Genomic DNA, 16,625 nt, shown 5'->3' with positions numbered 1-16,625 from the left:
CTCGCTTTCTCTCCCTCTCTCTCCCATTATTTTTCTTATTTCATCTCTATCCAGAAATTCAGTTATTACATTAATTCAGCCAATTTTGTTATGTTGAAGTTGTAGAAAAAAAAAAAAAAAACGAACAGAATATCCAATAAATAAATCAATAAAGAAACTGAAAGGAACAGCTTACCGACTGTCACCACGGTATTTCTTGTAAATAGTTTTTTTATATTCCGTTCAGAAACATATGGGATGAACACAGAATTTTAGAGACCACTTATCACCACAAAGAAATACTATACAAAAATAAATTAACCATTTCTTTCTCTCATGGCACATATTCAAATCAGCAACCACTTCCAACCTTCAACCTTGCCTTATCCTTCATTAATCAATGTTGATAACTAATGAACATATAATATATGAAAGCAAAATCGAGGAATGTAGCACCGAAAAATGGTCTATTATTGCATAGTCTAATTATTTATTCATAAAACATGGAAAAACGAAAAAAATGGCAATGAAATGGAAGATAGAAAACAATGAAAACAGTATAATAGGCCTTGTGTTATCTTGTGAAAAAGGAAAACAAGGAAAACCATTCGTAATTCAAAGCTGCTAGTAAGGAACGAAAGAAATAAATCACAGGTTATATTTTACTTGGCTGAAACGGTATCACGCCAATACCAACGCCACCTTCATGCGCTACCATACTTGTTGCCAATGTCCATTTGTCCTCTTCAATGTTATATGTCTCCATGGAACTCAAATTCGAAATGCCATCATAACTGAAATAACTTGCATACAAAATTCTTCTTAATGGAAATGAAACTCACAAGAAATTTTCCATATCACCTAAAGATAAAAGAAGCTTTTCGTATCCGAAAAACTATTTCGGTATCTGAGAAAATATACTAGAGAATGGCAAAATCTCGAACTAGGACGCTTTTGATCAAGCATAACTGGACACTTTTCTAGTACAAAACCTCGCTTTCCTAGACATTTATTCGAAGTATTTAAGATGATCATACTGTTTAATGCTGCAATCATTCTGAGAGTGGGCAAGTAGATAATCCATACAGAAAAGGTTGGAAAACCAGACATCAAGCAATGCATTTAATCCATCTCACCGTTCATGCCGTCTCTCAAAGTGAATGAATGTAATGACAAACCCAGCAATAGCATAAAGAACACCAGCATTGGAAATCAGTGATACTCGACTTCTTTTTAAATGCATCGGTGATAGCGGGCTCCACTCGTCCTTCTCTGGTTCATACACTTCAACGCTTTTCAGAAATTGACATCCATCATAGCTGCAAAAAAGCCAATTTTTGCTGCTACCTTATAATAACACTTGGAGTTGTTAGGAGTAAGCCAAATTTGGCATTGAATGAGGCATACAGAATTAAAAAACTTATCATACCTGAAAGTAGATTAGTTGCACTGCCATATGAAAAGTATGCACAAGATATAAAATGAAATGTTTACCCGCCGCAAACGTAAATTTTTCCTCGAACAGCTGCAGCTCCTAAACGACATCGTTTTGTGTTCATTGATTTTACCACTTGCCATTCACCACTATCGACATTAAAACGTTCAACAGAGTTGAATATCGACATTCCATCGTGTCCGCCTATTACTGCAACATACTTTTTTCACGCCTATAACTGCAACGCACTTTTTTCACACCTTCACAAGTTATTTTTAGCTTCCCAATGATACTTTTAAACGCACAAATGTGGAAAAATCCTGAGGAGACTAGGATTAAAATATCAGCAAATTCTTACCATAAATGTAATTATCAATAACAGCTATACCAGCAGCAGATCTCTGCTTGTTCATCGCAACAGTAAGAGTCCATCGATTTGCACAAGGATTGTAAACTTCTACAGATGCAAGTGAACTAATCCCATCATAGCCACCGCATACATAAAGGCGATCATTGACCACAGCTGCTCCAAGCGCGGAACGTTTATTAATCAACGGACTTACCTACAAAAGAAAAAATAGAGTATTACATATTACGGACAGCAACAATACTCTGACATTTAGTGCAGTATAATCTCGAAAGGCAACGACTATATGTTAGGCATCAGTTTTCACAAAGAGGACCTGCAGAGCATAAGTTTATTAAGGCTTTAAAAAGTGCTGACAAGGCTGTCAATCCCATATAATGCCTTGCAAATAAGCGCAAATTATATGATCTGGCTCCTGATCTGGGTCGTTTTTTACCACCTGAGAGCACCCCTGCAATCCCATATCTTTTCTGAGAGATGAAATGAAGTGCTGAATGCCCTTATTCAATTTCTCATATCCAACCTCGGTCCATTTATTTTGATCTGGATCGAAGACTTCAACGGTGCGTAGTCGATCATGCCCATTAAAACCGCCAATGGCGTACAGCATACGATTCATTACAGCAACACCTACTCGTGATCGAATTGAATTCATCGGTTGTGCTGATGTCCACTTACCTGCAATCAAATACGCGCTTCGTGTTAACAATTCACCCAAGATTGGAAAGTTCGGTAAATGATGGTAATAAAAAACACTTACCAGTCATTGGATCATACATCTCAACAGTTGACAAGGAATCACCGGCATTCGTTAAACCACCAACGGCGAAGATCAAACCGGGAACATCAAAGCAACATCTCTGCTTCGTTCTAATAATTCTGCTTGTTAAAATTTGAAAAAAAAAGGAAACCTTAGCTGAATTAAATAAACTGAATAGGAAAATTTACCAAAGCGAAAAGCTCAAAAAAAAAGTGATACAGCTGTTCCTTTTAATCTTTCTGACCATATTTTAGATCAATCTTTTACTAATAATTCTAAAACAGAAAACGCAATTGTACCTAAATTTTCTGAAAAATTTTCTTCGTTCTGGCATAAGATGGTAATCTTTTGCCTCGTCAATTAGATCACGACAATCAAGGCATTCACGAATGAATGGATGGGAGGCTACGTGATCGGTAATGAAATGAGGCTTCAGTAATGGCATCCTGACGCATGTAAGTACCCTGAAATATGATTAGTTAAAATGAGAAACATTACAGTTCGCATCCATCTATTACAACAATATCCAATTTTAGTTAGAGACTATTACCTCGGTAAGTACTGCTTCCTTTCAGGATTATGCTGGACCCATCGCATACATGCATCAAACATTTGCTCCTCGCTTTCAACAAACAATTCATCTCTGTTCAATATTGTTATCAAATCATCCACTGATAAAGCCAAGTATTCTTCACCTTGCGATACTGACAGAAAATGTTTGTGCAGAAAACAATCTAAATGAATATTATTCAGAAAAAAAGGAAACAATTAAAATACAACCGTCACATGCTTTGAAATGAATAAAAAAAATACACTACAAAATAATTCTGAAGTGATGAATACATTCACTCTTCCATTTTTTTTGCTTCATCTTTCATTCGTCATCTTATAACATAACAGTTTTCACATGCAGCAATTTACGTCCTCTTCCTCTATTTCGAAATAATCTCAACTCTTATTCCTTTTTCACATGATTATTTTAAAAGACCAATACATACTCATTAGTAATATATACCTAACATAACATTCTGAATCATAACTAACAATATGGTTCCTAGGGAAGATTGTGAGTGGAATATTTTAGCAATTTCGAAATGAAGCGAAATAAAGAGAAAATACGACATACAGTCAGGTACCTGCCGAAAGAACGAGTGATACACAGCCAAGAGCCATTGCAAAGGATCGTATACCAAGGACGTTCTGTGCATGCAACCTACACTTCAGAAACTTCGAGCATTCATCCACGATTCCATTCAGTTGCAAGAAATTCGCTGCATGCATCATGCTTTGCACATTTGCTGCGGTTATCCTTATGCTTCCCGTGTATGAGAAAGCAATTAATTGTTCCAATGTGTCCGGTTCAAAATCTTCATGAAATAAACAAAAGAAAAATGAAGTCCAGTATGCAGAGTGTAAATCTGAATTACATTGTAAGCAAATAATTTTAATTAGACACCAAAAGGCAGGTAAGAAATACATCCTCATAAGGTTTTGATTTGTGCACAATTCAAATAGTAAAACAAATAGTAAAAAGAATCCAGACTAGACCATCTGTAGACAAGAAGTAACAAGCAATACCAGTTTTTGTATCGTGTACTTAATAATTTCCCTCTACATGTAGTTATGACAACGTCCCTCTTCACACCAAGGTTCTGAACCAGGACCCGAACACTGACATTCTAAAATCTTGTTCCGGAACACTTAGCGACCATAGAACCTCCATCTCTATGTAAAATCCGCGTTTTTCGAGATTGGATGGACTAGATGGAATGGCTTTCTGTTTGACCCTGCGGCCGAGATTATTCTGGATGCTTGAATATGATGAATGCAACAATTACTTCCATATAACAAAAACCAACCTTTCAAATAAATTTCTTCTTGCTGACTTTCAGCCATATCAGCTGTAAACATCGCTCGGAAATAGGGAATTGTCGCAGCTAGAACAATACGATGAGCACTAAACCTGAAACCATTAAATTTTTACATAAAAAAATTCTACAACAGTAGGAAAATACATAATGTGATGAGCAAATGGATTTTTCCAACAAACCTGACATTACCAACAACAAGCACCACATCACAAAGTTTTCCTGCACGACGGATTTCTTCAAAGTTGGGGAATGCATTAGCGGCCAGTGAAGCGCTGCATTCAAACACCATTACTTCATCGTCATCTTCATCACACATCGTCAGCAGTGCTGTAATTGACGACTTCTGACTTGTTCTTTATTGAAAAATTTGACTTACTAAAAATAAGCATTTAAAGATGCAGAAGAAAGTGGATATAAAGAAACTTTTAACTGCCATATAAATGGCATAAATGTTAAAGAAATTTTTTTAAAATGAGAATGACTGATCAAACATTGGAAGCAAAATAGGTCTTTTTTATGAACTATATTTATACATCCCAAAATTTTTGTTCGCTTCTGGTGCGGATAATCCCAAATACATACGTCTAATAGGGCGTGAAAATATATACAACTTACAGATATACCGCTGCGTATCCTCCATAATCGTCTTAATATCTTCTGCCTGGTGGTAATAATATAACGAAGTTCATATGAATAACGCTAGTACTAGCGCTAAAATAAATTCATATTATGAAGAAACAACATATGTATGCAATATTCTAACATCACGGTGGTGTTGGCGATTAATCATCTTGATAGTTCAATGAAAACTGAACTGATTGGATCTACAAGGAATGGCAAAAATCGACTTTAACAGAAGTTAATAAAAGTGACAAAAAAGAGGTGACTGACAAAAACAAAGATGTTTTAATTATTAATAGAAGTGTTATAATTTTAATGCAAAAATTTCGTTCGTCGATGAAGAGATGATCTTCTGGATCTTGCAGATATAAATCGAACGGTATTCCTAGTTCATTAATCTTCGTTTCCTTGATATTTTATAGAAAGAGAAAGAAAAAATATATTTTGGTGTTGAGGGTTACCTGGCTGGAACTGGGAGAGAGTACCTGAAGAGGCGGGGATTACAAAAGAATATGAGAGAGTCTGAACTCAATAAATGCCAACGAACTTCCAAAATTACAAGAAAACTTCGAAATGAATAGAAGCCCTGCTCAAAACCCTTCCCTTATCCCCCGGGAAGGGCCGACCGGTATTTCGCGGTAAACCAGCGCCTATCCTGAGTGTTTTTGAACGTCAGTCTAGATGAGACATTCGAATTAGACTTCTAATCTTGGGATTTAAATTTCGGTCTTGAACGTGCTAGGATTTAATTGTAAATTTTAAACCCATGCCAATGTCACATGATAACACGGACTCAAGTAAAGATAAGTGATGATAAGTTTTTCTTTTTCGAAATAATTTTAATTTTAATCAAGCGATCTATTGCGATTCTAAATTGGTTACAAGTCTTTCTCATTTATTTCGAAACAGTTTTTTCGAAATATTAGTTTCATGTCTCTTCTATTATTCAGAATTATGGAACAGTAAAATTTAACGATAAATTTCAAATACATCACAAAAGATCGAAGTGTTAACAACAGACCATTAAATCTCGATAGCATGATAATGACAGCAAGTAATTAAATAAATAAAAAATAAACTTTGGATGCTTAAAATGATAGTACGAGACATTTTATCGGTTGATAACAGTGAGCGTTTAAATTTGACCTGACTCAAACAGTTGCTATAAATATTTTGACAAATGAAATGGATGAAAATGGTGACTCAGTGAGACAAATTTTGAAAACAGCCAGCTTTAAGAAAAGGAAATTGGTTCCTAGTGTTGTCAATAGTCTTCGGACATTTTTCCGACAAGTGCAAAAGGATGCTTATTAAGGAGTTGTTACGTTAACTAATAATAAGCGGATTTTGAAGAAGTAAAATGGAAAATTGAGTTGTAAATTTCATCGTAAGACTAGTTCAATAATAATTCAATTCTTAAATAGCTCAGGAAAATTGCCATTTCCTTCTTCACTTCATCCCAAGAAAAGAAAATACAGTGGAAGAAGGATGTAATAAAGGTGCAGGAAGTAAGTTAAAGTAAACAGGTTAGAACTAAGGCTTTGATTCCTATCCGGCAATTAATCCAGTAAGTTATCTTATTCCTGAATTCTTAAGATCATAGATGAAAAACCCTCTTATTCCTTTTTCATTATTTTATAAGAAAAACAAAAGATATCTGTAAATATTACTTTAAGGAATGGTTATTTTAGGGGAGAATTCAATGAAGATATTGTGATGCAAATCAAGAAGAAAATTCGGGAAAAGAATCGAGTATCATATGCAGTTTTAGCGGGTAAGCAAAATATTTCCTTTCCCAAGGGAAATTTTTCCTTTTTGTATATCAAATTGCGGAAATGTTAAGCAAATTCGTATAAAAATTATTCCTATTGCGTTAAAATATTTTCGGGATTGAAATATGCAACAGGATCCATTTTTCATGAAATCCATCTTGTGTTCCATTTGAAAGACGGAATTCCCAAGCAATCGAATCATCTGGTAAACTGGAAAACAATCTTAATGATTAATGACTTAACGATCCGAATTTAATCTATAGCCAATACCAAAAGCTTTCAGGGTAAAATTAACACAACTTGCTTAATTGTACTTTATTGATTGTTTATTTAAGTGCTGTTTGAAGATTTCATTCAAAAAGTTTGTTTCAGCCCTCTGATTTGATCACAAAATTTGTTTAAAAGCAAATAATTTCTTCTCAAAGAAAACTTTTAAATAATTCCTCTGAGTGTAAATCCAAAAAGAAGACATTAGACCAATTCAAAGAAACAGATTTCTTCATGATTGTGAACCCAATGTGTCTTGTTCCGTTTCCGGAATACAACATACAGAGACGAAAAGAATAGTAGAATGTTTATTTTTCTATGAAAGTTATTAAGCTTTTCTCAAGGCGTATCTTCTTCGATATACAAAGCTTTTCTATGGCACTAATTTATATTTTAGTCTGGCGCTTATTGCATTAAACACACCCACACTTCTTCCGAAAAAGCAGAAAAAAAGTTAACGAATTTACAACAATTTGTTGCTCTGATAGTTATTTTTGCAAAAAGACAAATATTTCAAGAACCGATAACCATAGCTGCTTTTAAATCATACTTTAAAGACGATCCAGTCCTAGCCAGTGATTAATGATTCATTCTACAACCAGGCATCTTCTTTAAGAATCAAAAAATCTCTCATCTTTTTGGCCTTTAACCAACAAGAACAACGAATAAAGAATTAAGCTTCATAAACAAGTTTTTTTTTGTTTTGTTTCTTTTTGAAAGATAATTTTACTATTCTTATGCTGCAAATGCTTTTATAAGAAGTCAATATAAAATTGTTCCAAATTTTACGATTACTTTCTTCCCTCAGCTAGTTAACATTTGACCATTGGTAACTTATAAATTCGCTTCCCGACTATAGCATTGCTTCTTACCGAAAAAAAAAAGATATTCGAAGTAACAAATGCGAATTTCGAATCATGTTTACAAGATATCGGAATGTTTTTAGTTTAAAAAAATTTTCAATTTTGAAAAATATTTTTGTTTGCGTTAAATAACAGCAAATTTTAGAAGCAGAAAGAGCACAAAATGAAAAAATTGTCAAATGTCACGCAATGGATCATGCATTCTTCTTCAAGGTTGCTTTCGAATAATTTTAGCTATAAAAACAAATTTTTTAAGAAATTTTTCAGGGTGATTTTCTTTTATAGTCTGTATGGCAATGAATTTTAATGAGGTTTGTTTCCGAATTCGTGCAAGTTAGACATGTTGTATGTTTGAAATCGATTAATTACTGACACCTTTCGAAGCTATCGCTTCATGTACCCAAGCATATATCCGTCTTTTTTGCTTATATTTGTAATAAATTAGTAGCCAGATGTTTAGTAATTAATCAATTACGCAGTATGTTTTTAATGATGTAAAGCACTGTGCCACTGTGTTTCCAATAAAAGCATTTTTCATTGGTAATCAAGTTTTTTAGGAACTCAAATTTAAAAATGGAAGAATTGTATAAAACAGTATATATTATCAAGAAAAGGAAAGAAAATATCCACTCTTTATGCGATTTATTATCAAAAAATTATGAAATGAAAGGTGATGCTAATCGTTAAAAATGATCCATTCAAATCGATTAGTTGATTAAACTTACAACGACACTTTTTTTTTCTAGAACATTTCACAAATGAAAAATAACATAAACTACTAAAAGTTATTGTAGAATGAAGAAAGTCAGATCGAATTATTATCAACGATTACTGATAATAGAGATATATTTTTTGTTTATTTTAATACTGTAATTAAATGCTTCTATGCTCTGAAATGGATATACATTATATTCTGAGATAATAGTGCTTTATTTGTCAGTCTGATTTTGGATTATATCTATCACTCACTTATGATCCAAAATGAAACTGAAAAATTATTACTTATTTTGCTGACCATTGCTGGACGACAACTACTGCTAAATATCATTCATTCAAGGGTTGAAATAACAATAGGCCAGGATGGAAACTATTTTCCATTCGTGCTTTCATTCTATTAATTTTAATTAACTATTCCCCAAAATCGTTTCATATTCTCTGTTGTGACTTATAAAAAATGCTTAAGTTATACACGTTTTGTAGACAAATTTAAGTTCCCATAACGAGAACTAACTATCGAGTACGAGAACTTATCATTCATTTATCTTTATCATTAAACATTCGATATCTCTCTTAATTAGACTTTAGCATTTTTCGTCTTACACTTTTCATGAACAACTGGATATCTCAAACTTCAAACTTTTTCACGAATGTTTGTTGAACATGCCAAAAGTTTTGCTAACATATATGTAAGTTTAATTCAGCCATTCCAATATCATTTCCTTTTAATAAATCAATTTTCAAATTTTTTCCCACGTCAGTACAAAATTATTTAAATTTTGTAAGGAAGAGGAGAAAAGAGGAAATTAAATCGGAATAAATTAAGTTAAAGTGAAATAAGTTCAATAAAATTTACTTAGCATCGATATTCTATACTCGAAAAGTTTTCATAAAAATAGTAAAATGACCTTGTATAATGATGTAAGAGAAGATTAGATGACAGCTATCGTATGGCTGTAGTAGTAGTAGAAGGAGGAGGAGGAGTATGATGGCATGCAATTATTAATTATTCCATTATCGTTGACAGTTTGTCAATGTTAATCAATTACAGAAGTGACAGTGAGAATGGAGAATGGAATAATGTTCTGAGCAATTTAGATGGGATAGTTCGCAGAATTCATTGTGCTATCAAATTAATAGTCACCTGGTCATCACTTTTATCGATTTTGATATCGCATAAATTTAACAATTTTCAGTAGCATATCATCATTCCCAATATCTATACGATTATCACTTTCAGATGACTTTTATTCTTTATTTAATTTGAGTATGCATAATGGGTAACTTGCGTTATAGAACTTTTTTATCAGTATTACCTTTGAAATCACTAATATTTCCCCATTGGCTATTACTTTATCAATGCCAATTTGTTGTTTATCAATGCAATCTGTTTATTAATGCCATGCAGTAGTATCGCTGATATTATCATCCTTTTTTTCCCTTTTTTACCACTGACATATTTTCTCCTTTTTCCTATCTACTAATTACTCTAATTTTAATTTCAATTTCATTTTGAATTTATTAGTTCTATTTCTTCGTTAAATTTATATTGATAAGCAAGTTAGAAAAGATGTTTATGAAGTTAAAGTTAGCGATGAAGTTATTTTCAAGAAAGAATCCAACCTTCGCATATATTATCAGTTGACTTCAACGAGTAAATGGAATTAACAATTTTAATTTTAGCATTTAATTGATGAATGACAAGCAATTGTGAAATAAATTCCATACAGTTCTGTTATAATGTTCGATGACAATTTATTGCTTTCTTCATTTTTGCCATTTCATCTTCTTTCCTCTCTTTCTCCTTCCTTGTCCTCATATCTTCTGCAAAGAATTTCAAGCAAGCAGTGTTTTTTGTTCCAATGAAACTATTTCCAAAAGGGTCGGCGAGAGATGGCCCTCCCTACAAATCCAAAAATTTCTGCACATGTTCTCTCTTAAATTAGATTTTAGCTGGTGAAAAAATCACGATGGACAATTGCCATCGATTTCTCTTCTTCCTTCCTTTAGCTTCTTTTTGAAGGACCTCTTTCTGGATGGAATAGAAGTCTGGCTAGGATATCAACGCTCAAATCCTCTCAACTACAATTAGCTATGTTTTTGAACAGACTTTCCTAGTTTATGGATATTTTACTTGAGTTTTTTAAATTACATAAAACCTAACATCTATCTATCAAGTGATTTTCCAAGTTGTACCACAAATTTTACCTGTTAATCAGACTTTGATAAAATATCATCTAAAGGTGAAGTGATCCTAAAAGAATTCAGGATCAGGGAATCTTTTAATGCAACTTACAGAAATACGGCTGGAAACAAAGTGAAATTTATGTAAAAATTAATGCGATCATTTTTTTTTTTGATGGATATTTTGCTAAAATTGTGAAATATCACTTTGAAAATATGTGAAATATCACTGTGAAATATCCATCGAAAGAATAATTGTTTGGTAAATGCATAATTTGTATGAAATATATACACTACCGTATTAAGAAATACCAACACATTCTGCTTATTTCACCTATCTAATTAGTTAAGATATGCTGAGGAACTAAGCATTTCAGGTATCCTCTTTGTGAGCATTTCAATAAAATTCACCGAAAGTTTTTTTGACAGAAGTTATTATATTCAAAATTCTATCCAGAAATACATTCAATTATTTCAAACAAATCAAAATTTATTTGTAAAACTTGGATTTTTTTGAGAAATGGAATTAATCATAAGAAATATTGACAGATTTCAAAATTTCCATTAAACAGGCGAAAGGTTTTTTTCGCCGTTTTTTCAATCATTTTTCATTTTTTTTTCTCTTCCATCAAGGAGAATGGTTGGCTATCAAAAACGATTGATTGTCACAATCAAGCAATAACTTGTCAGTGTCATCCGCAGTGTCCCTTAATTGATGAACTCTTATAAAACAAGTAATATTGGTCAATGTATGAACTTTTCCTAGTTGTAGCTACTGTTTGAATATCAAACTTGTTTCTCTTTTGATATATTCAGCCTAGTTGTTGCCATTACAATATACTAAACTCATTCAAAAATGATAAATTAATTACAGATTAGACCGAACATCCATACCATTTCGATTTTACGAAAAGTTAAGGAGAAATTATGATCTTACATATATTTATCTTTGGTGAAATTAAAATGGCGATAATACGACAGTATTTAAGGATATCTAAAAGTTAAGTTAAGCTCATTCTAATCCAACTTTGCTCCTTCCATTCTCTCTTCCCTCCTTTTCCTACTTCATTATCCTCCGTAATATCTTCGGATTTAATTCATACATGTGTTGCAATACAAATGCATGCATTGTTTGCCTTTCTTGCATAACTACAAGATGCAGTTATGTTAATTCCATCCTATTAGATACTGAATGACATTTATGCACTCAGAAATTCTGTATTTCATCTACTCCTACGCAGTAATAATTGCGCGTCTGTTCTAATTATTAGAATTTCGGGTTGGCATGAAAATAGAATGAAATTAGAAATGGAATTGCACTAATAATTCGACTTTCTTCGTGTTTTCGTGTACGTAAGGGCACAACGTGTTTCCACGTGACGTATATCATCGGATCCATTTTACTATGTAATCTGTTAGCTGTTACCGGAAGTCGAATACGTGTCATAATGTGTTTCATTTGATTGATTCAACAAATGTCGCACGTGTATTTGTGTGTACTGCGGCTAATATATGTGAATGTGTGTGTGTGTGTGTGTATGTGTATGTGTATTTGTGTGTAATTACATATGAGTGTGCGGTACTATATATGCTATATAAATATTGTTTCACAATTGATGGGACATCAAAACTGGTGAATACATCACTAAGTGTTCAGTATAAGTACAGCCATCTCGATGAGATGGACAAGCAAACAATTATTAGCAGTAGGAGTAGATGTAACATTGTCACGTATTAGTCATTGTCTACTTAAAGTTAAACTTCATCTCTAGAAAAGAAGTTATAATTTGATACATATGCTAAAAGGAACTTAATCCAACTATTGTAACAAGGATGAGTAATTACAGTACATCTTATTTTGTACTTTTAAATTAACATTCCAAAATGACTTTGAAATTTATTGGTTACTATGTCACCAACTATATCTCATAGAAACATTACCATAATTATTGTTGAATAATATAGACAATTGGGATGTAAATTTTCCAATAGGAAAGTGTACTCTATAAATTTAAGTATGTTAGTTAACAATCTTTTAATTGTCCAATAATTTGCAATATCCCTCTATCTCGCATATTCTTGCGATTATTCATTCCCTTATTCAGTGATTAATTAAATCTTCTTACATCGTTGTCAATTTTCTACTTTTTTTTTCCAACTGTTAGCTATGCAATTAGGTTTCCATTGAATTATTGTGGATAAAATGCCGAAAAGTTTAAAGCTTGTTTTCTATCCCCGCAAGAATATTATTCAATGAACCTTGTTTATCTTTATTAGGCCATAACTTCCTACTTAAAATATACGATTCGATTAGCATACCCAATATGCTTAATATGCTTTTTCCTTAACGAACGTTTTATTCCAACATTCGCCATGTAACTAATGCTTTTTATTGATTTATGCAATTATAATTTTAATTAATTTTTTATTGAACTCATAGGTAATTGAAATCTGTGCAATACTATTAATGGAAATGATTGTAAAGATTGTATGACAGTGATATTAGCAATAGCCCGAGCTCAATTTTATGGAAAAAAAAAAGAAGCTAACTGATAGTAAACCCTTTTGCACCAATTATAAATGTACTTTTAACTGTGATGACATATCTGTAATTGTCTCTATCTTTTATGTCATGTCACAGCTGTACTTTCCGAATCGTACTTAGCAGACAATACGTTTGAACAGTTATGTGTCACGTGTCGTTATACTCTAAAATCAAGTAGCTTTACATCTAACTGGTGGTTATCAATGTTCACTGAAGATTCTCTGCTAAAGCAAAAGCTCTAAAATCTCTCCCAAATGGCTTTATATATGCATACATACACGTACAAGCACATACACATACACACACACATACACACATATACATACACATACATATACACATACACGTACAAATGTATTACACGTCAATGTCCTTTATTATGGCTGTATACCATCATTAGTTCACGACTTTCACGAGGACCCGTATCGATTCCACATTCTTGTATCCTACATCCTTATTTCTTCTCATTTTTTTTTCTCCATTTATATATCTTCTGCATTCCATTTTAGCAACAACAACTCTATTCCAGTCTATTCTTCTAGCCAAAAAAAAAAAAGAAAAAACCTTCAAATGGTCTGGTAACCTTAAATTAATACATCACATCAACTATGCACATCAAAATTTCATTCCCTTCTCATAATACTTGTCTAGTTGAGTTTGTACATCCAAATTTCATAACTATCTCAAAAATGTAAGAATATAAATCATCACCATCATTATCTCTTCTTTTAAACCTTTAACAATTTTCAACAAATTATAGATTATGAGTATATACACTCATATCAAATACCTGCATACATACATGCGCACACATACATATACATACACATACACATGTATATATATATATATATATACATACACATACACATATACATTATATATATATATATATATATATATACGCATACATGTGGAGGAATATAAAGTTTGGTTGATATTGCTGACAGCGTCTTCCTAAAAGTTATTGACTGTTAGCACAGATGTTCAGATTTCGAATTTTTCTTTAAATTCGATTTGTTTTTTCTTTTTTTTTTCAAATTAGTAATTTCTTCTAAATGTCATTTTTGTCAACTTCACCAACGCACCTTATCCCTTGCGTTATACATACCTATGTATTTACACGTAGTGTATCATTAAGTAATCATTTGTTGATGACATATCCTTGTAGAGATCTAATGATGACAATGATGAATTGTAATGAAAACATAGGAGTAAATATGTTATCAGCACTTTATCTTTATGCAAATATTTTGCGGAAAAGTAAGCGCATGCACATCACAAAATAATAGATAAGAGATAAAATGATTACAAAAGTTATCAGCTGTTAGCAATAACTTGGATTTTTTCGAAATGAATGATATCAATTGTAATAATAACACTCAACTATACGTTCTTCATCTAGTCACTTATGCTAGGACATTATAATGAGCTGTTCTATCATTAAGCTCTTAATGAAAGCAGAATTTACATATGTAATTCCAGCGAAAAATGAAATTAAGCAGAAAGTGGACAAGGTGTTATCGAAGAATGAGAAATTTCTTCCATATCTACAACTTCAAACGGTTAAAAGGAGCTTAATGATTTTGCAAGGAACTTTTTGTTGTTATATTCAAATAAATTCTATGCTTTAATGATTTATTCCAAAGATTTCATTTGTTTAATTACCTTCAAGATATCTTGCTTCTTCTCCCACATATCGTATAGTCAACATATTGTAGCATCCACTTAAATCCCTACACTTTGTTAGATCAATTTCGTAAGAATTCTTAAAACTCCCTTGTTAAGTAAATGATCAAGTAGTAATGAGATTACCGTAGGAAGATTTTTAGATTAGACGGGAAATGAAAAGCGTTACACTTGGCACTGCTTGTTTACTATTTTTGTTGTTTGCATCAAAATTGTTGAATGAGATGTGCTATAAATTTTATAATATTTCTTGTCTTTAACATAAATGAAAGTCATTTAACTAAAAAGTTAAAATTAATTAAAGGTAAAGAGTAAATCAAGTAATGCTTCCGGATGCGCTCTTCCAGCATGTTTTTGAAGTCTTTCTCCATATTTCTTTTTCAATAATTCTTTAAAAGATATGCTCCATTGATCATTTCACTTACTCATTAAGAAAGGGAAAATTAAGGAAACAAATATTTACGCTAAGAAATAGTTCTATCTACAACACTGTTATTTTTACAATTCTTAAGCGGTCTGCTGATGCTTCAAAAACTTTTATATAAGTAGATGAAACATTTATTAAAAATTGTCTTAACAGAAAAAGTATTTACCTGAAAATACTGTGAACAATTTTTAGCAATCTCTATTATCCTACAATCGTTTTCTCCTTACCTTAGAATAAAGGAAGCAATAATTATGAAAAATCAGGTAAAACAGTTGAAAGCAGTGAGGACATTTTAAAAGGCTTATTCGGAACGCATTGATTACATTGATATCATATTGCAATCATAATATGTCCCCATTTTAAAAGTAAATTTTTAATAAAAGACATTATCTTTATGCCACTCATTTCATTCTTTACCAATTTAATACTGAAAACACGACATGTCATCATATTTTTTTGCTTTTATTATTGAAAAAAGTGGAAGAAATTGGCATGACTCATCCATCTTGTTCTTTCTACTCTTCCGACTATGATATTTTCCAATGTCTTCTGACTCATTGCTTGCTAAATTTTTAGCTAGTTAACGTGGTGGAAAGATATGTCGATTACCGTATAGTACTGACGTACAGTAAGGTGCCTTTCCGGAAGCTTCACGTGAGTAAAAAAAGTGCTTTGACGTGTATATCTATAGCTTAACCAGCGGAATACGTTGACCGGAATATCGAGATAAATGATTCCGCTAATTTCAACCATCTGCAGAAAGTCTCGTTTAAGCATATAATCGGATTAGAACTATGCTACATGACTTTGACTGTATCTTATTAATACTACAGTTAAACACATTGATTCCTTCAACTGCGATCAAAGATTACAAGGATCAATCGATCGGTAAATCTATCCATTTTTCATTCCAATAAAAGTCTTTCTTCATTGTTTAAGCCAAAATATTTGAAAAATAGGAAACGAAAAGTTTGTTTGCGATGATGAAAGATTTCGATAATGAATAGAAAATATTTTTCTGACCAATAAGTGGGATATTTTATGGGTTAAGGTAAGGAATTATTTGACAAATTGAGTAAATAACGATGAGACTCCAACCTTTGTCACGGAATAACTTTTAGTGAGTTC

General features: G+C 32.1%; 5 protein-coding genes across 5 annotated transcripts; 3 read left to right on the top strand and 2 right to left on the bottom strand.

The window, feature by feature from the left end:
* Positions 1 to 634: 634 nt before the first annotated feature.
* On the bottom strand, positions 635 to 5,118 carry LOAG_01937 (kelch domain-containing protein family protein; the record flags this gene model as incomplete). The annotated part of the gene is made up of 12 exons (XM_020445897.1): positions 5,028 to 5,118; positions 4,592 to 4,739; positions 4,401 to 4,504; positions 3,678 to 3,908; positions 3,092 to 3,275; positions 2,841 to 3,005; positions 2,542 to 2,651; positions 2,305 to 2,459; positions 1,773 to 1,977; positions 1,474 to 1,624; positions 1,158 to 1,298; positions 635 to 773 (listed from the first exon to the last, which is right to left on the bottom strand). The coding sequence occupies exons 1-12, from the start codon at positions 5,050 to 5,052 to the stop codon at positions 635 to 637; spliced, it is 1,758 nt and encodes a 585-aa protein (XP_020303694.1). The 5' UTR covers positions 5,053 to 5,118.
* A 1,100-nt stretch (positions 5,119 to 6,218) lies between these two features.
* LOAG_01936 (hypothetical protein) lies at positions 6,219 to 8,622 on the top strand (the record flags this gene model as incomplete). The annotated part of the gene is made up of 7 exons (XM_003137474.1): positions 6,219 to 6,326; positions 6,463 to 6,551; positions 6,725 to 6,807; positions 7,141 to 7,166; positions 7,470 to 7,559; positions 8,081 to 8,148; positions 8,493 to 8,622. 7 exons carry the CDS (start codon positions 6,219 to 6,221, stop codon positions 8,620 to 8,622), a joined length of 594 nt encoding a protein of 197 aa, XP_003137522.1.
* Positions 8,623 to 12,103: 3,481 nt separating this feature from the next.
* Positions 12,104 to 12,283, bottom strand: LOAG_17813 (hypothetical protein; the record flags this gene model as incomplete). Its single annotated transcript, XM_020450477.1, has 1 exon — positions 12,104 to 12,283. One exon carries the CDS (start codon positions 12,281 to 12,283, stop codon positions 12,104 to 12,106), a length of 180 nt encoding a protein of 59 aa, XP_020305841.1.
* Positions 12,284 to 13,635: 1,352 nt separating this feature from the next.
* Positions 13,636 to 14,399, top strand: LOAG_01935 (hypothetical protein; the record flags this gene model as incomplete). The annotated part of the gene is made up of 2 exons (XM_003137473.1): positions 13,636 to 13,803; positions 14,155 to 14,399. 2 exons carry the CDS (start codon positions 13,636 to 13,638, stop codon positions 14,317 to 14,319), a joined length of 333 nt encoding a protein of 110 aa, XP_003137521.1. The 3' UTR covers positions 14,320 to 14,399.
* A 40-nt stretch (positions 14,400 to 14,439) lies between these two features.
* On the top strand, positions 14,440 to 16,193 carry LOAG_01934 (hypothetical protein; the record flags this gene model as incomplete). Its single annotated transcript, XM_003137472.1, has 3 exons — positions 14,440 to 14,644; positions 14,867 to 14,946; positions 16,074 to 16,193. 3 exons carry the CDS (start codon positions 14,440 to 14,442, stop codon positions 16,191 to 16,193), a joined length of 405 nt encoding a protein of 134 aa, XP_003137520.1.
* Between the last annotated feature and the right edge of the window lie 432 nt (positions 16,194 to 16,625).

This window comes from Loa loa (genome assembly GCF_000183805.2).
Source record: "Loa loa unplaced genomic scaffold supercont3.132, whole genome shotgun sequence".
Classification (NCBI taxonomy): domain Eukaryota; kingdom Metazoa; phylum Nematoda; class Chromadorea; order Rhabditida; family Onchocercidae; genus Loa; species Loa loa.
The sequence above is the reverse complement of the archived record's forward strand: the minus strand, read 5'-3'. Positions and strand labels throughout refer to the sequence as shown.